Here is a 25344-nt window from a genome sequence, read left to right as displayed (position 1 = left end):
GTGTCGCCCCATGTTGCTTTCCGATCGAGAGAAACAAATCCTGGAGCAATCGGGACACACCTTCTACGAACACTACCAGATCCCCAAACAGTTTCTCGAACTCTACTTGCTGTGCTTTCGTCCACTAGTAGAAGCCGGCAAAATAGTTGATTTCGTCTACATCTACCCACCCAACCAATTTCAACCCTCGGCGGGCAAACTCCGAATCATTCTCGCTGATAACTGCTATCCGGGCCCCAAGGACAGACACAACCGATGCACCGACTGCCTAGCCACTCTATCGGAACTGCCTGCTCTCTTCGGACCCGACAACTCTACGTGCAAGTGTGGTGCCACCGACCACTGCGTCGACAGCAAGAAATGCATTCTCTGGGAACAGAAAGCGATAGACTACACACCCCAGGAGCGACTTCCACTCGAGGTTCCAGAAGAGATCGAGGTTGGCAGCTGTTGTGTGAATATAGAGAACCTATACGACAACGCCTGCCTTTTCTGGAGCATACAATACGCACTCCTCATCAACAAATTGATGGACTGTTGTACGTGTAAGGAGAAAGAGTCTTGTATCTTCTGGCGGTTATCGGAGAAATCAGAGGTACCACAGGGGCGGGGTAATATTTGGCATACCCCATTACCCGACTATGGTGGACCCAAGTATATGGAAGTAGCACCCCCTCCATGCAGCGAACACAAAAAAGCTGCGAACGTCCCAGAAGGAGTCTACTTATGCAAAAAGTTTGCTGTAGCGGGACACGAAGGGAAGAACCGGCTGTTATTGCTACTCGATCCCCCGACTGGGGAAACAATTCCAGTCTATAGCTACAAGATACGAGAAACGATTCGGGCTGCCGGGGGAATAGAACGCCTACGGTTAGTGCGGGAACCGTTTCTATGCAAGCTCGGTAAAATCTGCTACTCACCTATATCAGAAAAGAAAGACGATAGAGAAATCGAATTACTGCTTCCAGACATTGGACGAGAATAGGTCCGGCAGCTCGCCTAGTATTTTGGTAGATGCAGTCGTGGGCTTACAAAGGACGAATACTTATCTAGGCTAGTTTTCGTATTCCAACTGCTTTTCGTGGTACCCTACTACTTTTTTCCCCTCAAAAACAACACTCTACTGCATAATGAAGGGATCCCCACGTTTCGTCTTGGGTGTTTCTACCTTCTCGGTCGGTGTGTGCACTGGTTTGCTGTGCTTCCAGGTCTTGTAGACGACCTTCCAGAGAAAAACAGCGGCTAGCGAAAGGTAGGTCCACCTTTGGGCTGTTTCTAGTATCTGCCGCACCTTCTGGATATCCAGATGGGTCTCTTCTTGTTCCTCCTCAACGTTTTCTATTTCCTCTTCCTCATTGTCCTTATCCAACATCGACAAGATGTCGACCAACAAATTCGTGGTTTGCTCCATATGAGCCGGCAACGTATTCGTGGTTTGTTCCAAACGAGCCGACATCGCTGCAGTTTGCTTCACACTAGCCTCTAGCCTCTCTGCTTAATAATACTAAGCATTTGCTAAGCATTTGCTAAGCATTGCTAAGCATTATTAGAAGTTTCCTGGGAGAGGATTGGTTCCTATATAGACAAGTAGGAAGTATGGTATATATATATATTCCCAGGAAAAACACCCCATGCCACCAAGAAGAGATTTGTCTTCGGAAAAGGTCCAAGAAATACGCTCCCTTCGAGGGGTGCTCCCAGCAAGCGAGGTCAAAAAGCGCTTCGGTATTGGATCCACAAGACTCTACGACATATGGCGAGAGCCTGCTGTAGAACCTCCGACCAGCACAGACGCATTGCCTGCTCCCGCTAGTGAGACGTCTGCCGGCAGCGTATTGCCTGCGGCCATCTTACCCCCTAGCGAGAGCGTATTGCCTGCTGCAGAGCCGACTGTGCCCCCCATCCAGGACTTCTACAACCGCTTGGGGAGGCTAGAGGCTAGTGTGAAGCAAACTGCAGCGATGTCGGCTCGTTTGGAACAAACCACGAATACGTTGCCGGCTCATATGGAGCAAACCACGAATTTGTTGGTCGACATCTTGTCGATGTTGGATAAGGACAATGAGGAAGAGGAAATAGAAAACGTTGAGGAGGAACAAGAAGAGACCCATCTGGATATCCAGAAGGTGCGGCAGATACTAGAAACAGCCCAAAGGTGGACCTACCTTTCGCTAGCCGCTGTTTTTCTCTGGAAGGTCGTCTACAAGACCTGGAAGCACAGCAAACCAGTGCACACACCGACCGAGAAGGTAGAAACACCCAAGACGAAACGTGGGGATCCCTTCATTATGCAGTAGAGTGTTGTTTTTGAGGGGAAAAAAGTAGTAGGGTACCACGAAAAGCAGTTGGAATACGAAAACTAGCCTAGATAAGTATTCGTCCTTTGTAAGCCCACGACTGCATCTACCAAAATACTAGGCGAGCTGCCGGACCTATTCTCGTCCAATGTCTGGAAGCAGTAATTCGATTTCTCTATCGTCTTTCTTTTCTGATATAGGTGAGTAGCAGATTTTACCGAGCTTGCATAGAAACGGTTCCCGCACTAACCGTAGGCGTTCTATTCCCCCGGCAGCCCGAATCGTTTCTCGTATCTTGTAGCTATAGACTGGAATTGTTTCCCCAGTCGGGGGATCGAGTAGCAATAACAGCCGGTTCTTCCCTTCGTGTCCCGCTACAGCAAACTTTTTGCATAAGTAGACTCCTTCTGGGACGTTCGCAGCTTTTTTGTGTTCGCTGCATGGAGGGGGTGCTACTTCCATATACTTGGGTCCACCATAGTCGGGTAATGGGGTATGCCAAATATTACCCCGCCCCTGTGGTACCTCTGATTTCTCCGATAACCGCCAGAAGATACAAGACTCTTTCTCCTTACACGTACAACAGTCCATCAATTTGTTGATGAGGAGTGCGTATTGTATGCTCCAGAAAAGGCAGGCGTTGTCGTATAGGTTCTCTATATTCACACAACAGCTGCCAACCTCGATCTCTTCTGGAACCTCGAGTGGAAGTCGCTCCTGGGGTGTGTAGTCTATCGCTTTCTGTTCCCAGAGAATGCATTTCTTGCTGTCGACGCAGTGGTCGGTGGCACCACACTTGCACGTAGAGTTGTCGGGTCCGAAGAGAGCAGGCAGTTCCGATAGAGTGGCTAGGCAGTCGGTGCATCGGTTGTGTCTGTCCTTGGGGCCCGGATAGCAGTTATCAGCGAGAATGATTCGGAGTTTGCCCGCCGAGGGTTGAAATTGGTTGGGTGGGTAGATGTAGACGAAATCAACTATTTTGCCGGCTTCTACTAGTGGACGAAAGCACAGCAAGTAGAGTTCGAGAAACTGTTTGGGGATCTGGTAGTGTTCGTAGAAGGTGTGTCCCGATTGCTCCAGGATTTGTTTCTCTCGATCGGAAAGCAACATGGGGCGACACTTCTGCAGCAGGGCCTCCAAGTCTTCGGATATATCGGGAGTTGTGGGCTTGTCTATACCACCTCGGATTCGTGTGTATCGAGCTTGCGATATGTGATACTTCCTCTTCGCTTCCCGAATGGACAAACGACCCGATCGGATCTCGGTATATGCTTCTCGCGAGAGCTTGGTTCCTGGCATATTTCTATGTCTATGTACCCGCATAGCTCTAATTGGGAATACACTATAATTGGGAGCAGCCGAAAAGTGGTCTTATCGAAGGGTCTTGTTGAATATATATGCTGGTAGCAGAATTAGCTATACTCAGAAGCTTCTGAGCAAAGTGTACTCGCTACCGGTTTTTCTCCCCAGTGTGTATACTACTAAAGTTCTATCAAGTAATGACACAGTTGCTTTGTTGGCTTCAAGAAAATCCATACCAAGTATGAGGGAATGATGAAGTTTTTCAAATACATAGAAAGATTGGGATAGGGTAAGGTGTCCTAAGGTAAGATCTAAAGGAATGGTACCTAAAACAGAGTGGTGTTCACCGCCTACACCTATGATTTCTGATAAATCTGATGGTTTTAGGTGTTCATGTGTGTACCCTAATTTCTGCAAAAAGGTCATGTTGACACAGAAGATACATGCACCTGTATCTACAAGACCTGTTGTCTTCGCTTGCTTCACCTTTACAAGAACAGTGTTCTTTATTAAGGGAGCCACAAGCGAGACCAAGGGTTTCTGTTGCCTGACCTCAGATTTCCGAGAGCCAGGCGCGAGTCCCTATTGTTGAGGACGAACATTCAGGGAATGTTGTGCTCTCATGCAAACCCTAGCAATGTGACCTATTCTTTGGCAATAATTACATATTGAGTTGAAATGTGGGCATGAAGAACGAGTTGAGCAGTACTTACCACATCCACGGCATGGCTGTGACTGGTACTGCTGAGAATGAACCATCTGTCTTGAGGACTGCTGGTGGTGGTATGATGGTGGGTAGGTCTGTGTGTTCCCATAAGGTCGGTTTTCTCTTGGCAGTTGACGTCTGGGGGCTGGATTGGAGGGAGGCTGGAACCGGACTTGTGGTTGACGTGGCACTGCTGGGCTGAGACGGGAGTTTGGTACTGTTGTGGCCTGGACAGCTGGGGTCTCTGACTTGGTGATTAAGGTGGCCACCAGACTTGATAGTTGATCCACCTTCTCAGCCATGCTGACGTCAAGGGCACGGGGGCTCACCAGGGATCTTTCTGCCAACTCAGCATGGTGCCGGACGTCTTCAATGCTGCTGGGCTCCTTGTTGAAAACCCACTGTCTTATGTCAGGACGGAGTCCATTGACAGCCACATCAACGATAACCGTTGTTGGGAGCTGCCGGTTCCTGGTTGCTGCCTGGACTCTAGTGATGAAGGCAGCAATTGGCTCGTCAGACCTTTGAGAAAGCTGAAGTAGCCTCATGTCAAATATATTTGACTTGCCAAACCTGGCTTTGAAGGCTGGCCCGATCTTGGTGATGTCATGCCGTTCATCTGCGGGTAGATCTTGGAGCCATATTTTCGCTGCTCCCTCCAAGTAGAAGTGGATCAGGCGACCCTGTTTCTGTGCATCAAAATTAAATAACGTGACAAAGTTTTGAAAATCTTGCCAGCAAGAGTCAGCATCTTCGGAGCCGTTGTATAGCTGGAGTTTAACGTGAGGTGTTGCCATAGTACCTTGCTGTTGGGGAGATGAGTTGAAGGTGGATGACGTGGCTGTAGAGGCGACTACTGGGTGGTACTTGGCCTGGATACAGCTGCACTTTTTGATGTCACTGTAGGGGTCGTCAGTGATGGTGAGTTGGACCTCTGAATCGCTTGAGTCTCGAGCAAACTGGTTAGGTTCAACCTTGGCTCGTGACCCCTCAGCTTCTGTCTGTAGTTCGAAGGTGTGGCACCGGTCATCTAGGATTTGTCCTCCACCATATGAAGTCGGGGTTTGGTTTGTCACCAAGCTACTTCGTACCTAGAATTGGGGAATTAGACGGGGGGATCTCCACACCTTGACACAAACAGAAGGGTTCCAGGGTCAGACTCTTTATTCAATACATGGATTCAATGTCATACAAAATCACTCAACCACAATGATATAAAATGTCATCGATGCACTTGAGAAGAGTAGAATAACATCTAAACCTTACTTTATATAATAAATCATTATCAATTTAAGTTAAACTCAATACAATGTTCATTACCGTTACGACGGCGTAATACAAACAAATTTAAAGTTATAATTAACAACTGTATGTCTGTACTAACAATATCTGACATAACATAATCTGTAATCATTTATCTTGTACATTTTACTCATAAACATTGTGCCATTCTTGAACAGAGACCATTTTTCAATATAGGGGCGTCCTTTACCTTAAATACGGTACGCCCGCACAGTGTTGAATGTGTACAGTTATAATCCGCTGTACGGTAAATTTAACATAACAGTTATAGATGAGCCGTGATATATTTGACAAATAAATATCTCTGGACTAGTTCAGAATATTGACTGACACACAGCTATATAAATGAATGCCTATGTGACTGATAATTAGAGCGCACTGAGACTGACTACGGTACGTTACGTCACAAGTAAACAATCTATCCGCGTACTAGCTGTGCAGACCAGTGTGGCGGCATGCTAATGAACCGTGACCGTGACCGTGACCGTGACCGTTCTACAGTGTTAGCCTTTATTCATTAAATCCACTGAAGTGCTTTAAACTGACAATGTAAACAACTCACTAAAATATTATAACGACTCAACTGTTAACAGGATAAATATAGAGAGTTATGAAGAATATATCTGTAAGTTTGGAAATCTGAAAAACCCTGGTTCTTTACGAACTGATCTACAATACACATAGACTAAATTTCGTAGCTTCCAAATGATTGCTATTTACCGGAGATTTTCCGAATTAACAAGTCACGATAGTGAGGGACAACAGCGTATATCAAATGGAAATTATATTCCTTAGGCTTTGCTAATGCTGTACGCATTTAGTCAGAATAACTTAACGTTCAATTATTATTTCTTCTGAACATATATGCAGTCACAACGTTAACTTAGTTACCTAAAATTACAATATCTACGAAAGCAACTAGTCACAATATAAAACATATACTTGCGCTGACTTGGTTTTTGGTTTCGACAATATGCGATGGTAAAACATCTCAACTGAAGTGAACTAATAACTCTGTCTGTCAGGCAGGAATTGTACATGAAACTGAACAGTGAATTGACTCCGGAACGTATGGGTAGAACTAGCGGTTCATGTTATTCAACATTTTCCATTATATTTGAAAAGATGAATTCTACACATATGAATATTACAGTCAGTGCCAGAGTGGCGACTTAAACACATTCTCACAGCGTGCAACCTGCACATATTCTAAATTACAGAACGCACGTATATACATTGTTAACGAGAAACTTCCAGGACACATATTGCGACAGTTTAAAAAAATAATAGAAGCCTAACTTGTAAACCATATCTGTCATACAACCGAATTGTGTGTTTAAGTTATAACTATGTTAGTCTTTCAAAGTGACGGCATACAGATCTTACAAAGTGTCGGCTTACAGAGCTACAAAGTGACGGCATACAGAACTACCGTAGTAATGATACCAAATTACATTAATCATAACCACGCGGCCAAGGTACAAGATTAGAACATGACTTTGATAAAGTGCAGAACTAGTTCATTGATCAAGTAAGGCGCATTTTAAGCCAAAATATGAAAACAGAGAAGCATAAAGTAACTATGGCTTACCTTGATACAAACAGAAGGGTTCCAGGGTCAGACTGATGTATATTTCAGACCCTGGTGCTTATATAGCTGAACCCTCTGCTTGTACGGTATAACCAGTTTCCCTAAAATGGAGACGACGCTTTGTCTATCTTTTGAAAAGTTATGGCATCGAGATATTGCTCAATTTTGGCCGATAGCTTTCGAGATTCTAATTGCTTTGGCCGACCCGTGAAGGTCCCGGGGTAGAATAGGCCTTCAGCAACCCATGCTTGCCATAAAAGGTGACTATGCTTGTCGTAAGAGGCGACTAACGGGATCGGGTGGTCAGACTAGATGACTTGGTTGACACATGTCATCGGTTCCCAATTGCGCAGATCGATGCTCATGTTGTTGATCACTGGATTGTCTGGTCCAGACTCGATTATTTACAGACCGTCGCCATATAGCTGGAATATTGCTAAGTGCGACGTAAAACTAAACTCACTCACTCACTCGCTTTGGCCGTGTGTTGTCGTAAAAGTTGAGTAATAACCAGTAATGTACGTGGTTAAGCCTCCACATCTACATCTGTCTAATTTGACAGCGTGTACAGGCGTGAATATTTGACCATTAAGTTGTGGTCGGAGTGGTCAGTACAAACACTGGAGTGTTTACTCCATCAGGCCTGTAGCGACATGGGGCGATGCCAGTAGCATAGACAGCTGTCAGTTACGCAAGTTACCGATAACAAGCCTGCTACAACGTGCGTACTTTAACAAAATGTATGAAATATAACATTGACTTTTAGGTAACATTGACAATAATTTTAGGTACAATTGTGCACATTTTGCAACTGTTATAGTAGTTCACTGACTATGTTTAGTCTGCAGGTACGTGTCCAGATATCTATAACCATTTGACAGGTAGTCACATGTAAACGATGGGCTCGAAGAAAACACGGTGCTGGGCCACCGATGATCTCATTCTCTGAAAGAGATGCAATTAGCTGTGAAGAGGCGTTTCTTTGTCACGCCAAATGCCAGTTCACATTCGTTTCAAACTTTGCCAATACCATGCTTGGTCCGGTGGATTTTACCAGAATGGTAAACATATCCGAAGGACATAACACTGGATTGCTGTGGGAGGACAGACCGATGTAATGTCATCCTCGATATCTCCAGGGTATACGTTCCGATAAGTCTCCACTATACACTGGACGCATCTACGGCTCTGCCAGATAAATTTACTACCTCCCTTTGCTGGCTCCGCCTTCTCACACTAGCCAATCAGCTAGGCCGCCGTTATAACAGAGCTTGCCAGTGTCAACAAAGGTAGCGGTCGCAACTGCGAAGGTTTGCTCGCAGTGCGTCCCAGATTTTAGGGAAATCATACAAACAAATTGACAGGTCCGAAACTTTAAAACAACATATGCAAGAACGCCTTCTACCTCTTCAAGAGAACCTCTGCATGGTTTCTGTTGCCAAGTATAATCGGTTAGATAATTCAAAAAACGAAAGTGAGTTGTGATTGGTTCGCTCAACTTCCCAGCGTAGACACCTGACTGGATGAAAAGACAGTTAAGGGAGGTGATAAATTTATCTGGCAGAGCCGTAGATGCGTCCAGGGTATAGTGGAGACTTATCGGAACGTATACCCTGGAGATATCGAGGATGAGGTAATGTATGTCTTACTGCATCCTCCATGGTATATGTTTCGATGAATCTCCACTATACCCTGGATGCATCTACGGCCCGAAAATTCATTACATCCCTTTGCTGGCTCCACGTTCTCACAGTAGCCAGTCAGCCAAGCCACCGTTACAACTGAACTTGCCAGTGTCAACAAAGACAGTGGTCGGAACTGCGAAGGTTTGTTCGCAGTGATTCAGATTTTGGGGAAACACTATACAGACACACTGATAGGTCAGACAAATTTTAAAGATTTATGCAAGAACCTCTTCTGCTTCTTTCAGAGAACCTGTGCATGGTTCGAGTTGCCAAGTTTAATCGGTTAGATTGGTTAAAAAGACAGCCATGGGAGGTAATAGCCGTAAATGCATCCAGGGTATAGATATAGTGGAAACTTATCGGAACGTATACACTGCAGATATAGAGGATGGTTTTATCGTGGGTTTCACAAAAGTGGGTCCGAAAGGGTATGATCAGATACCACAAGCCTAGTTGGTTATGGATGGAAAACGACGGATGAAGGTGATCTGAATGTTGACTGTATGAATGAAAATGGTTTGTCTGTTTGCAACTTAGACAACATACTACACAATATAACAGCGTGGTGCACATGCGTAAGATATGCATGAAGTTGTGCACTGTCTGGCCATAAAAATCCAGATTTATTTCGAAAATCAGCATCCGTCTTGAAGGAGTAGTCAAATCACTACGCCGCGTCTAGTGTTGACGCTGCGACACCGAACACCGCCGTTGAAAAAATGCACGCTGAAGATTACAAATCTTCTGTTGCCAGGCCTCTGAATGTTAGTCTGAGCAAGATATCACGGCTTACAGATGGTTACAACCCAGCAGGCATGGCAAATGACCGTCCCCATACAGGTACATCTCGGGTCCGCACTGTAGGCCCAAGATCGGTACATCAGGGTACAACATTTGCGTGATCGTACTGCCACGGGTGAGAGAACAGCAGTCAGGATATCTGGACGTCGGAGGATATCCGGTCAAACCTTGCGAAACAGGTTGCGAGAGATTGGTCTGAGAGCCAACGTTGTGGTCGTGTTACGTCATCACCATGGCATTCATCATATCCGTTATCTAAAATTATGAACTTTTTCAACAACATATATGCTTTATTAGAGGAACCAATATAAATAGATTACATGGAATACAGTTTAACTTTAAGTACAAGTACGATATTTTTTCGCTCGCGAATTATTAATCTCCCCTCCTGTATGTACATTGCTAAAACAAAGTTAGTGGGGTTTTTTTAGAATAGAGGGTTAAGTTAATCCTAGAGGTTGTTGCAGTCCAAGTAAACATAGCCTCAGTACTTTTCCTTACACTCCACTACTGAGTCTGACAAAACCTTATGGGAGGTCGCGTCAGGTAACTTTTGAGATTGACCAATCAGAAGACAGATTACAAAATCGCGAAAGTGGACATTCGCACATACCTTTTGAACTTCCTATCTCGAAAAGGTTCTTACCCGAACGACTCCGAATGCTATTTAGCGTACGCTCGCTTCCGGATGATGCACACGGCGCACGTTACAACCATGACAACAATGAGTAAACAGTCGCCGAAAACAGACCGAATCGAACGAAACACCACATTGTGCAGAATCGTAAGTCTGACAATGAACACAGGTTTGCAGCATACTACAATAGAGGGTTGATGTTGCTACATTCCCATATCAAATTTAGATATCAAAATATACGAAAATTAGACTTACAGTGACGAAAGACACTACTGGCCAAAGCCTGCAGCTGTTCGTCTCCTCTCACCGCCATCTTTGACGATATTTATGCCGTTTCGGGATGCTATGACTGCCACCTTGTTAGCTCGGCGACCGTTTTCGGGCTCTCTGTAGCCGACACGCGAGTTTTCTTTCCATTTCAACGATTAGTTTTCCATTGCAAAGCGGTTTTAGAAGATATTGTTACAATATTGGACGTTTATTTTTCTATTTGGGTGATCATTCTTCTGTTTGGGTGTATATGAGTTCAGTTTAATATGGGAGGCCTGAATAAGTGATGTTCTGAATTTTGACTGAAACCTTACCTTTGACACTAGGATTTTGCAATAACTGGCCGTAAGTGTATTAAATAAACGCACGTTCATGTAACATACGGTTAGATACTTCAGAGTTCTGCATATGTTCCCACAGTAGTCGCACCCGTCACTGCCATGGGGTCATATATACTCTTATTAGAACTACATGTATTAATACATCATTTTTCTTCATTAGGTAGACACATGTCTTGATTAGGGGCACACATGTTTTGAAAACTACAAGTAAAATATGATTTCGTTTAGGAAAATATAAGTGGAATACTGTAATACCTAAAGACTGCGAACAGAGATGCAAATGCGTGCCTAGTGTCTCCTTGTTACATCAGTACTGACATAGAGCCATCGTTTGCTGTTTGTTTCAAGATACATGTGGCATTGTATACTCATGATGTAATCACATGTTATAATGAGCATTTTCCATTGTCAGTGACACGTGGGTATAACCAAAATGCAACACTTACTGCTGGAACGAAAGTTGTGTTTGTCTGTGATGGAAGAAGATCAGACATGGGCAGATGGTACAAGGCTGGCTACAAATCGGTTATAGCGGACATGTATGAACGGTCTGGAAGCTGCAATTTCCGCTCGAAACACAATCTGCCTGGCCTAAAATTGGGAAGTTCAGACTGCAGAGACCATGCTCTCGAGATCTCAAGCATCAACGGGAAACACGAGGGACTGTGGAAGTGTATTATCGGAAAAGAAAAAGAAAGGGCTATCTATGTCCACGTTGTGGCATCACCCGCAGGTACTATACAACAATCCTTTGCGTGCAAAAATGTGCAGTCACTAAAAGTACCCCATAAAACCTCAGCAGCATGATAGCTTAATGACAGAACTCAAGGCTGGTTTGATTGTCTGCATGACACGTTTGATATTGCATGTAAAATTAAAGCAGATCAGAAAGGCTATAAAGGAGAAGGTGAGGTGGCACTACTAGTTAAGAAACACATGTACAGAGAGGTTTGTGAATGTAAATGCGAGTATGATGGCATTGTAGCTGTGCGGCTGTCTAGCCCTCGTTGTAGCGACATGTATGTAGCCTGTGCCTTCCTCCCCTCCACTAATCACAGCATAACAAAGTTTGAAGAGAGTGTTAAGGTGGTGTTTGGTGTTGTAGCCGAACTATCAGAAAGTGGCTATGTTGTATTATGCGGGGACTTCAATACAGACCTCTTCCACAATGCAGGATCCAGATGGGTTGTTATTCTTCAGACTTACTTAGACTCAAGGAATATGCTGCCGTCAATCGACTGTGGGGATACTAAAGGAAATATGACAGTCGCCATTGATTGACTGTATCTTTCTACCAGCGTCTCTAAAGTCATCAGTGCTAGTGACAACTATACATAACGATGTTACTTACAATATATCTGACAACTCACCCATTGTGACAAAACTTTTAAGTGACGTATTGCTGACAGGGCAAAAGGTGTGGAATCAAAAACCTTTCAAATGGAAGAGAGCTGATGCTACAGACCTGAACATGTATTCATTAGAGGTCGACAAGATACTAGGGAACATCATGCCGAGTCTAAAGGATTTTAACTGTGATATGGTGGAACACTACTGCGATGCTATTGTGAGCTCCCTGCATACTTCAGCAGCAATGCATATACCCACAGGATGCTACAGATTGTACTTGAGACCGTACTGGAGAGGCTCGAGACTGGACTACTATCACTTCCAGATGAGACAGACCATGGGTATCTGAAGAAAGACCTAGAGAAGATTCACATGACTCTTACAGAGCATACAATCAAGCTAAATGTGCCTTCCGTCGACAGAAGAGAAACGCTGAAAGAGAGTGGGACCGAGAGAAATACACAGATCTCCACTCTGCCTGTGAAGTGGACATTGGCGAATTTTACCGTACTGTTAGAAAAGAGAGAAGGTGTAACGGCTGACACTCCTGCGCGCATCTGCTGCATGTGGGCCGAGTACTACGGGGACCTGCTCTCCCACCTATCTCGACCTGAGTTCGACCCTGACTTCTACGAATACACCAAATCAAGGGTGAATGAAATGTCATGCCATCTGATTTCCAAAGACGACCCGATCCTGAAGACACCAGTGACGGCTGATGACTTGAAAGGAGCGACACGATCTTTGAAAAAGAACAAGTCCCCAGGGCCTGACTGTGTTACAGCGGAGCACTTATGTAATGCTGGAGAACTGCTCTATAAACATCTGGCTCATCTCTACAACATGATGATTAGCTCCTGCTACTCCCCTCAGATGATGAGAACTGGAACCATTATTCCAATATACAAGGGAAATAACAAGGACAAAACCAACACAAGTAATTACCGTGGAATAGCATTGACATCTGTCCTTGGCAAGATATCTGAGAGATTGTTGCTGACCAATATACAATCCAATCTTAAGACGGCAAATCCAGGCTTTCCAAATCGTCTCCAGTGCGGATTCCGCAAAGCGCATGGAGCTAACATTGCTACGTACGTCCTGAAGGAGGCTATTTCATATTACCAGGATAGGAACTCAAATGTGTACATATGCTGCTTTCCTAGACAACGAGAAAGCCTTCGACAGAATATGGCATGATGGACACCTCCTGAAACCTCACACTGTTGGTGTCAAGGGTCGTGCATGGCATCCATCATTCATTACAAGCCTGTGTAAAGTACACGGGGATGACAAGTAATTTTTTTCATATCCCCAGTGAGTAGGACAAGGGCGAGCTCTATCAACGTGGATGTTTCTAGTCTACATCAGTGACCCTATGTCGGAGCTGGACCAACTACAATGTGGACTAATTATTGGCACGAATCACACCCCGACAGTGCTACTTGCTGACGACACCACAGTTCTTAGTGCTACTGTACATGGGCTCAATAGGTCTCTTAACAAGATCCACCAATATGCCTGTCGCTGGAGAATGACATACAAAGCCAATAAAAGCTGTGTCCTGTTCTTCACAAATTGTACAGAACATGTCAACGAACCCATATTCAGAATCGGGGATATAAGTCTTCCAATCAGATCCAACACTGTGTATGCGGGGTCCACCATCCATACAGACAAAAGCAAGAGAAAGGACAACTCGTGCTTGTGCCAAGGCGAGACGAGCAATAAATTCACTCTCAGATGTAGGATTACGAGCTGGTGGATTAAACCAGTGTCATCGTCCAATATCTGGCAAAGAGTTGTCGTTCCTTCTGCATTCTAGGCCTATGAACTATGGAGCTACATCATCAAAACTGAGATGAACGAAATGGAAACTGTCCAGCGTTACTTTGCTAGACAAGTTCAGAATCTCCACAAGAGCTCCCCTACAGTTGCTACACTGGGTCGACTCTGTCGCTCTACCCGTACCATTATAGTCTATCTTGTATTTAAGGTTTGCGGAGTATGCAATTACTATGAATAAACGTATAAGATCGATTGTCCATGACCTATAGAATGTAGCTCTCAAATATGGATTTTCAGACGTCATTGACACCTTCACGACAAGTTGACGACTGGAGAATTTCCATACAAAAAATATAGGATTCCATGGTAAAGAAGGCTATATGCCATCATGAATACACTGAGTGGAGAAGTAAACTTCACGAGCGTCCACATATGCAGAGATTTGGTGCCATTCATACACGTCTTCTTCCTCATCGTCTCCTAAACCTGTGTTTGTGGTATAACATGGCCACCCCTCCTGTCTATGCTCTGATAAAGCTTGGTACACTGTCCGTCACATCTGGGCTGAGTCTGTTATGCGAGACTGAAAGCGAGGACATTGTAAAACATCAAGTACTACATTCTGACAAGCTGGTAGAAAACAGAAATGCACTGAGCGAGCATATGTTTGATAACATGTGTCTCGACAGGTACATGAGACTCGAGGAAGCTGAAGACGAGGTTAAAATCCTGACATACCTTGGTTCCATTACTCCGGTAGTGCAGGACGTGACTCTTGATAGCTGGGCAACGCCCATGCACATTATTGCATATCACATTGATCAGCGCAAGCCATGGAACTTGGTCAGCATTCTGTACTTTTGAGGATAGCGAGCAATGAACGCTTTGAACACACTGACCAGTGATCATCTGTTGCCAGTTAAAGTCTATTGTGCTCTGTTGTGTGTTTCAAATACTATTGAATTTTGTATCTTTTCACAAATATATGTTTAGTTCTATATGGATAACTGGATGTATAACTCTTCAAACCCTTGGAGGAAATAAGAACATTCATTCACGTGGAACTCAAATAAACAAACACACGTGGAACCCAAACACACAAACACACGTGGAACACAAACACACGTGGAACACAAATACGCAAACACACGTGGAACATAAATACACAAACACACAAAACGCACGTAGAAACACAGACAGAAATACTCTAATCCCATAGCACACGCATAAATAATAAAAGAAATAAAAACAAAACACAACACAAGCTCATACACCACACAGCACTCCACAACACGAAAGACCCTCACAAAAACATCAACACGCACAGACACACACACACACACACACACACACACACACACACACACACACACACACACACACACACACACACACACACACGATGTTTAGTGGTCAGTCACTGGCATGTTTTATACTTCTGATTTCATTCTCCTAAGCACATTTCCGTTTCAAGTTTAATAAATGAATCATTGTTTGCTAATAATTAATTAAGGACATTAAGAGTCTTTGTTTTGTCTTACCGACATTGAAAGAAACAACAACTGTAACAACGAGTCTGTCATCGTTGACAACAACAACAACAACAACAACAACGTCAGAATCAACATCCCACGTCACTGCTACGGCTGGTGATATTAGCTCTACTACTGCCACAACTACGTCGACAGTCCCTGACACCGATACAAGCAGTGTTGGGTACACGATTGAACGCAGAACCCAGGACTCAGCAAGGCCCCATGCCCCCTCCGTGATTTCCATGACAACCATCCTAGGTGGAACCGTTGGTTGCGCCGTGGTCGTACTGGCTGCCGTCATCACCGTCTGCTGCTTACTTCGATCACAGAGAGAAAAACACAACAATGGCTGTAAGTACTGCATTGTTTACCAGTGAGTGATGGGGTGAGTTTTGTTTAATGACGCATCCAACAGCGTCACAAGTCTACACTACCAGTTGTCCGACTTTCATATTTTGTATGGAAGTCGCGGTGGCTTAGCGTGTTAGGCTTCTGACTTTGTGTGCTGGCGAATACGTGCCTGACTCTGAGGGTGCGGGTTCGAATCCCGTATGGTACTCAACTCAAAACAGTACGAGAATGTGTAGTTTACTAAGAGAGTGTAATCCCAGGTATAACATAATACCATATTTTACTTCCAGCAGAATTTCACAGGTTACGTGATGTTTATAGAACGGTTCATGGGCTGTGTACACAGCCACTTTCAGCAGTGTTCAAGTTGTCTCACGTCGAGTTAGCTTGATATGTCAGGTCATGCCTGTCATAGACTTTCATCACTTTGAAACCCACGAGTACAGAGTACAGTGTCAATGTCTCAACACCAAGGGACACAACTCTGTCATCAGTGCGACCTTTACGTGAGAGGATGCCCAGTATAAACCTGAATATGTGTTCCGTATCAGAGTATGTCAACGAGATGTGGGAAAGTGAGTGACTTGTTGTGGATGAATGCTAACTTCTAACGGATTTCAAGTTTATCAGTTCATCAGACTGTTTTAGATTAGGACCCCAAGTTATGTATGTCTTTATGTAGTTTATGACATCGTTCACTTTGATGAACCTATTCTCGAATTTCAGCAACAAGAAATACTTTCCCTGCTACAAACACTATAACTTCCTTATTGAACACTGCATTTTCATTTATAAACGAGAAACAGGTACAGATAGTTATTCAGTACTAATAATCTCTGCTTAGTGTTGTTCTGTTCATATTTCCTCAACAGCTCTTGAACCTGCCTGTGGGGATCATAGGTACGTATAGATATCTATTAATTCTCAGATTATTGCAAGAGCGAAGAGTAAAAGTGACGCTTTAGAGTAATTGTTAGTTACATGTGAGAATACTGGTATTAGTACAATACAATGACGACTGAAAATTGGGCACTGATACATATGAAAGGATGTTGTATACAAGTGGTATAGATAATGAAACATTGTCTTTACACGTCCGGCTGTCAGTAACCTGTATTTAGCATCCGATCGTTAATTCGCTCTGTATTTTGTTTTGTGGCCCAAAAGCATGTAATATAAACTGCGTTTTCTTTATCTTCTTCAACAATCGCAAGACATAACGTATTAAAACTACTGAATATCCAGATTGACCCATACTGCGTGTCACATTCGGTTGTGTAACGTACTCTTACTTTGTTTATTCTATATTTGTGCCGCTGACCTAAAATGCAACCCATGATCAATTTTTTCTGGAAAATGAAATGTGGCGCCTTAAACGACTTCACCTACCAATCTGCGCAGATTTTAATAATAGCTCAGAAGGATATTAAAATTGAAATTAATACATGTATGAAATATGTGAGGTATTTTCTTTTCACCTTTAACTGAAGTGGTCTCATTATGTGCATGGCGAAACCTTGAATTAATGCAAGTGTTTAACTTATCAGACATCAAGATGATGAACAAAGAGAAGAAGCTGGTGAGTCAAAGCATTATATATTTGGTGTCGTACTGCGAAGGCTAAAATTTATTTTTCAGTTGTCCCGGGAAGGCTTAAATGTACAGATCGGTCTTCCCGGGAGATCTAATTAGGGAAGTACCGCCAAAGTTAAACATAAGGTGCCATTAAGCAAAATCCATGTCCGGAGTAGAGAGAATTCTTTTCCAAAAGACTATTTTCCGTACTGAAGAGGTCACAGGCCTATAGTACATAAAACATTCATACATAAATGTTCCCCCGAGTGATAGTGTTTACATTTTCAGATATATTATTCTGTTTCTCTCTTTGCAATGATGCATGGTATATAAACATAGATAAGTTCTGAAGTATTATACTGTTTGTAAATGACAGTAATGAAATAAATGTAATAACGTTTGGATATCTGTAAAAATGATTTGGTAAATATTTCCTTCTGAGATCGGAGTACAGCGGACAAATAAGAAGGAAGTGGTACTCATCCTCGACATTGTTCAAATCGCCTAGTTGACATAGTCTGTCTTGTCGATTAATATTAGTTTAGCGTCCACATTCTATAAATAAATCATGCGACGAGCATCGAAACAAATGTGATAGTGCAACTCGGAACTTTTTTACTGTTATCTTAGAGAGGTACCACTCCAAACTAATTTGTGCTTTAAATAATTTGTAATAGAAATATTTATTTCATAGAGTCATTGATACAAACCATGTGTGCACAGAAATATCTTTAAGTCTTTTCAAAACACAGTTATAATCTTAGCTTCTTTAGAACTTTATACTTCAACTTCAACGTCTTTACTTTCAGAAATCACCATCGGTGGTACATACAATATTAACAAATGTACATAAATATAACCTTGTGTCATGATGATGTGTTATTTACGTAACAATTTATACAAGTGAGAGGTAAATGGTGATAAACATTTGCTAAGCTGAAAATTGGTAGGCGGCATGATCTTGTTTAGTGTTGATAAATTGATCTAATTGTGATATTTGTAGGGGTTGAATGATTTTCTGTAGGAATTAAGTGATATACACTTATAAAGACAATTGAATTCCTCACCAACGGAATTCGTCACCAACTTTACAGAACATACCGAGGGATTTACATATGTTTCAGATAAACCGATTCTGTCATATAATATTTCATGTGTAGAAATACCCTAGATTTGACAAACGTGTTCATAAAATCAAATCAATAAAAATGTCCGTTATACTTTTATTTGTTTTTATGTTATCTGACGCCAGTTTGTTAAGGTACATTTTCCCACCCCCTCTCCAGGGATGGTGGACAACGTCCTCTACGACAGCTACGATGGAGACGTGAACTATTCCCGGATTGGTGGTGTGGGACAGGCAGCGGAGCACCAAGGTGAGTCTGCGACATGGAGTACAAGAGATGGAAGTGATAGCCCTGTGGTCACAGTGCTAGCTCTTCAAACCAAATACCAGGTTCGATTCCGACCACAGCTGCAAGATTGTTTCAATATTGGTAATTAGTAGCCACCCCATCGCGTCATGCTGCTGTTTAAATATTGCCACGGACCACAACACAATCTACTCAATTAATGTGTCAACTGAATTTTCAGATACTGTATTTATGTTTATAACAGATAACTGAAAGTGACAAAAGCCTTTCATGTGTTACGAATTCAAACGAGCCAGTTTGCACTTAAAGAGCAACAATTTACATTAATTTCACAAATGATGAGTAACGAACAATGTTGGTAAAATCTTTATCTTTTATGCATCTCATACCTTTTGTCCAGTCCATCTATCCAGTGTCTGGTGTCAAGTCTCTGCACGTTTCACACCATCTGCAGGTCACTGACACTGATTCACGTGTAACCATGTGTGTCTAGCTTTGTGTATTTTCTGTCTTGGTGTAGTACTATCTCCGTCAGATCCCCGGGCACTCGCTGGTAGATCTCAACCTGACAGTGGGGTTACAGACATATACGCTATCCCGGATAAGCAACGAACATCAACACTGCAAGGTGAGTCCCCTGGTAGATCTCAACCTGACAGTGGGGTTACAGACATATACGCTATCCCGGATAAGCAACGAACATCAACACTGCAAGGTGAATCCCCTGGTAGATCTCAACCTGACAGTGGGGTTACAGACATATACGCTATCCCGGATAAGCAACGAACATCAACACTGCAAGGTGAGTCCCCTGGTAGATCTCAACCTGACAGTGGGGTTACAGACATATACGCTATCCCGGATAAGCAACGAACATCAACACTGCAAGGTGAGTCCCCTGGTAGATCTCAACCTGACAGTGGGGTTACAGACATATACGCTATCCCGGATAAGCAACGAACATCAACACTGCAAGGTGAGTCCCCTGGTAGATCTCAACCTGACAATAGAGCCACAGACATTTTATCATCCTGGCTCGCGTATAACGATCGTATCGCATGGTTACACCATATAATCAGAGATGTGTATTGTAAGTCCCCGAAATGTGATTTTGATAATACCTATCACTGATCGTAAAATATCTCGTTATTGAAAACTTCCAGTAAAATTGTGGCGACACCTGATTTCGAACCTGCAACGCTTTGCTCTCTAGCTTGACGGTTTAATCCACTGGCCTACGAAGGATCGCCATGAAGAGTGAGATTGTTCGTCAGTACGAACCATGTGTACCCCACAAGACGGGTACTGCGGGCACCGCACGTGTAATATGTGCAATGCACGGGCCTTACATGAAAATCAGCCAGGTTACGGCCACGTGATGTCAACGTACTCGCTATACCGTATGCCCTGTGGAGGTCTATTATAAGGCACCGGGGCCAAGTGATATCGATCGTCATATGTTGTAAGATCTTTTACACAAAACGGTTGAGAAGCAGGCGGGGCAAGTACAATCTGGACGAATACACTTCATTGCTACAGGTAGATTGGCGATTAAGCACGTGCAATACATGCTGACCGTGGCGTGAAATCAATACAGCTACTGTTTAACACGTGTCTCGTAGAGGGATTAAGTTGAGCAAACACCATCACAGCACGATTCGCACAAGGAAACGGAGCCTTTGAATATTTGGACGGCAACCTGTTTCCTTCTGGAAAAACGGAATGTTCTGAAGGGCGTTCGCATATTTGCAAATTGGGGTCATTTGTCAGGTCGTGGCTCATCTAATACTTGTCAAGCAATACACATAAACAACGAATATCAACACTGCAAGGTAGATCTCAACCAGACAATAGGGCTACAGACATATACGCCGTCCCGAATACACAACGAATATCAACAGCACAAGGTGAGTCCCCTGGTACATCTCCACCTGACAGTGTGGCTACAGGTATGTATGCAATCCCGGATAGACCAAACAAACAAATGCAAACGTACGAAGGGAAGAAAGATTTTCCTGACAATTAACTGAAGAATAATTGCCCTGGCCATTGGATGAATAATGTCTTAGAACCCCCTATCGGTGATAAGGAGTATGTCTCAATTAAAGCAGCGCTAAAGGTGTATCAGAGTTATTCAGCGTTGGGTGACTGTCCAAAGATCTACAGAACTGACGAATTTGCAGCGAGGAGATAGCTTCAACACCATATCCAATTAGTAAAATGGAAAATATGAGTTTTGCAACAAACGTCATGATAAAGTATATCGACTTCTTTATACATCTGCAACTAGTAGTGTTTGAGTGAAGCAAAATGCAATTGCCGCCGTGATTTAGGGGACTTGCTCCTTGTAGAGGGTGCGGCTGCAGGTGATATATACAGCGTTGTGCAGAAACATCAAAGGTCAGGAGGAGAAGCGATGCCACTCCAGTCAGCGGACAAACATGGTAAGTTAGGACGTGAGGTAATGAGTGAGTGAGGTAGTGAGTGAATGAAAAAGTGGGTGTGGTTGTACCTTGTTTTCAACAATATTCCATCTCCACAAAAGATATGCTATCTGCCGGATAGCCCAAGCTACATGTGAGGCACTAGGGGGTTAATAGTCCCATGACTTATTTCCCGGGGTACCCATTTTCATTATAACAGTTATATCACAGGACATCATATCAGTTATATCACAGGACGTGATGTCAGTTTTATCACAGGACGTTATGTCAGTCACATCACAGGATGTTTTATCAGTCATATCATTGCTAGTCACCAAACCGGCGAAGATATCGACACATCATCCACGACACATCATCCACGACACATCATCCTGGTAGCTAATCGTGACGAAGTCGGACCCAGGAACATTGATTTCTCGCTGACCCCGCGATGTATGGTGCTGAATGGGCATGGTGCCTCTTCTTGTGACTGATAGCATCCGGCAAGGTGATACTCTTCCCGTGACAAACGTTATGATAAACAATGAAAGGTTTCAAAATGTGTCTGTATCTCAGGTCAGTATTTAGTAATATTCTACCAATAGCACGACAAGGAACATCTGGAGTGTGACTCATGCTATGGTTCCGACTGTGACTGGCTGAATGTTGTAATTGTAATGTGATGTCGAACAAGCAAATAGTTTTAGATAAAGGGACAGGACAGTTGACTCACAGATGACGTTGGTTCTTCGCGAGAGTTGTTTTCATATTTGGCTGTGTTCTAGCCTAGTACCCAAGAGGTTCCGGATCAGAGTAGGTCTTAGCAATTCATCTTTTATCAGTTATCGAAGTGACATGATGAATCAAGATCGGCCAGCCATTTTCCAGCATAGTTTACAACATACACAAGCTTAAAACAAAACTTGTCTTCTCCAACAACTGGCTTTACACATAGTTCGAATCCCGAGTCTGTGTGTCGAACAATCTAATTACCTCCCTGATGGGCATTTCATCAACCGGTTGTTTTGGTTGGTATCCTTAATGCTATTTTATGAAATACACCTGAACTGAAAGAGTTAGAAATCTTGCTTTTGGCAGTTTCCTAGAGTTGTTCAGCACTTCACAGTACACGAAATACAACGGAATTGCAAAAATGTAACTTTATGGGTAGCCTAGTACTTAAAGCGTTGGCTCATCACACCGAAGACTCGGGTTTGATTCCTTACATTAATGCAATATGTGAAGCCCGTTTCTGGTGTCCCTAGACGCGATATTGCTGGAACATCACTAAAAGCTGCGTAAAACTGAATTCACTCCCACATACTTATGTTATAGCTGAAATGTCTGAGCTGTACAGCCAGGTACAGAAGCCCCAGAGGAACGGGGAGTGATACACGTGTTGAAGAACATTGCAACCAAGGCACACGGACATGTCCCATACAGTCAAGTACCTCTGTGGACAATACATGGGATGTCACATTTCAAACGTTGAACTGTCTGGGCGTCTTTCAGCGTTAATGGAGATGAGTAGAGGATGATGAAAATACAGATGGTTATTGAATACATTTGCTAGAAATACAAGTGCTGAGAATGACTATTTCTTCACTGCGTTAATGCTTCTGCTTTATGCTATGAAATATCGTGAGTCTTTCATTATTGACGCCCCAAACCCTTAGTTCTAGCGCTGTTCTAGTCATTTTGATAACACTTTCAACACCACATGAGATGAGTTGAGGGTGATAGCACATCAACCCATGGGTCCAGAGAGACCAGTGAACAACGTATTTATCTTACCGAACCGTTTAAAGCATGGACGTCGGATCGTACAGCGAACCTGTTTGAATCAAGCTATTCGAATTTTGTTAGTTTTCCCCACAGGTATTGTCTTAGTAGAGTCGCCGCGATGTAATTCCCCTTCTTAATGTTCACAGGGACTACAATTGAACGTTTTGTCAAACTTTATTCATTGGAATGCGAGGCTAATCTTTTCGTGGCTGTCGTTGGATTTTACAGACGCCACAAGAAATACAGATTTAGAGTTATCTCGCTTCCATCGATTTCCATTCGTAAAACATCGGTCATTTTCGTTTCAATTCGACACAATGTTATTCGGGATAAAGTACTGCCACGAAGTACCGAATACGTTGCCATTGGCACCGGGGTATATTGAAATGTGCCTTGCTTGTAAGTAGGTATATTGAAAATAATAGCGCTTACTCAATCAGAAAGCGACATTTATGAGTGAGGTAAGATAATAGAATAACTTTTGTCCTTATGATTACGTCATCTTAAAAGGGGCTGGTAGTGTATCCGACTCAAGCTCTTTCAGTAAACATGAAGGGGAGTGACTTTATCAAGCGAGTGTATTTACAAATTGCTGGGTTTTTTAATACACTTTGATGTCTTTGACGTCTACAGAGGACTTCTGCCTACATTTCTACACACGCGTTTGTTGCATATTTTGTTTCCGGGAGTTAGTGGTGTGTTTATTGTAGATTTTGCGTTCATTGGGGGTATCAAGATTAAATGTTAAACAAACTGGGGGGCGTAAGTCTGAAACACAGCAAAACCAGTTTGCTTGAGGCACTCTGCAGTATGCTATTAAATATGTCTTCTTGTTAACACTCTACAGTATGCTATTAAACAGGTGTTCTTGTTAACACTCGGCAGTATGTTATTAAACATGTGTTTTTGTTAACACTCGGCAGTATGCTGTTATACATGTGTTTTTGTTAACACTCAGCAGTATGCTATTGAACATGTATTTTTGTTAATACTCTGCTGCATGCTAGGGATGGTTTTGTTACTTTGTTGAAACTTCGCTGTGTACTAGACACAGTAATGTCATTTCGTTAACACTGTCGTATACTTGACACAGTAATGTCATTTCGTTAACACTGTCGTATACTAGACACAGTAATGCCATTTCGTTAACACTCTGTCGTATACTAGACGCAGTAATGACATTTCGTTAACACTCTGTCGTATACTAGACGCAGTAATGACATTTCGTTAACACTCTGTCGTATACTAGACACAGTAATGACATTTCGTTAACACTCTGTCGTATACTAGACACAGTAATGTCATTTCGTTAACACTGTCGTATACTAGACACAGTAATGTCACTTCGTTAACACTCTGTCGTATACTGGACACAGTAATGACATTTCGTTAACACTCTGTCGTATACTAGACACAGTAATGTAATTTCGTTAACACTCTGTCGTATACTAGACACAGTAATGACATTTCGTTAACACTCTGTCGTATTTTAGACGCAGTGATGTCATTTCGTTAACACTCTGTCGTATACTAGACACAGTAATGTCATTTCGTTAACACTCTGTCGTATACTAGACACAGTAATGACATTTCGTTAACACTCTGTCGTATACTAGACACAGTAATGTCATTTCGTTAACACTCTGTCGTATACTTGACACAGTAATGACATTTCGTTAACACCCTGTCGTATACTAGACACAGTAATGACATTTCGTTAACACTCTGTCGTATACTGGACACAGTAATGACATTTCGTTAACACTCTGTCGTATACTGGACACAGTAATGACATTTCGTTAACACTCTGTCGTATACTGGACACAGTAATGACATTTCGCTAACACTGTTGTATGCTAGACACAGTAATGACATTTCGCTAACACTCTGTCGTATACTGGACACAGTAATGACATTTCGCTAACACTGTTGTATGCCAGACACAGTAATGACATTTCGTTAACACGCTGTCGTATACTTGACACAGTAATGACATTTTGCTAACACTGTTGTATGCTAGACACAGTAATGACATTTTGCTAACACTGTTGTATGCTAGACACAGTAATGACATTTTGCTAACACTGTTGTATGCTAGACACAGTAATGACATTTCGCTAACACTGTTGTATGCTAGACACAGTAATGACATTTCGTTAACACTGTTGTATGCTAGACACAGTAATGACATTTCGTTAACACTCTGTCGTATACTTGACACAGTAATGACAT

General features: G+C 42.9%; 1 protein-coding gene across 1 annotated transcript in view; it reads left to right on the top strand.

Moving 5' to 3' along the window:
- LOC137261529 (uncharacterized) overlaps window positions 1-24265 on the top strand; it is a 32173-nt gene extending 7908 nt beyond the window's left edge. Inside the window, exons 3-11 of the mRNA XM_067799643.1 lie at window positions 11345-11665; window positions 15624-15956; window positions 16829-16856; window positions 17504-17535; window positions 18818-18907; window positions 19425-19619; window positions 19723-19880; window positions 21256-21348; window positions 22663-24265. Of these exons, the coding sequence (XP_067655744.1) occupies window positions 11345-11665; window positions 15624-15956; window positions 16829-16856; window positions 17504-17535; window positions 18818-18907; window positions 19425-19619; window positions 19723-19880; window positions 21256-21348; window positions 22663-22845 (1433 nt within the window). The 3' untranslated portion in view covers window positions 22846-24265. The remainder of the gene's footprint in view (window positions 1-11344; window positions 11666-15623; window positions 15957-16828; window positions 16857-17503; window positions 17536-18817; window positions 18908-19424; window positions 19620-19722; window positions 19881-21255; window positions 21349-22662) is intronic.
- The last annotated feature ends 1079 nt before the right edge of the window (window positions 24266-25344 follow it).

Source organism: Haliotis asinina, chromosome 1 (genome assembly GCF_037392515.1).
Source record: "Haliotis asinina isolate JCU_RB_2024 chromosome 1, JCU_Hal_asi_v2, whole genome shotgun sequence".
Classification (NCBI taxonomy): domain Eukaryota; kingdom Metazoa; phylum Mollusca; class Gastropoda; order Lepetellida; family Haliotidae; genus Haliotis; species Haliotis asinina.
Note: the sequence above shows the minus strand (reverse complement) of the source record. Positions and strands in the feature narration are given on the sequence as shown.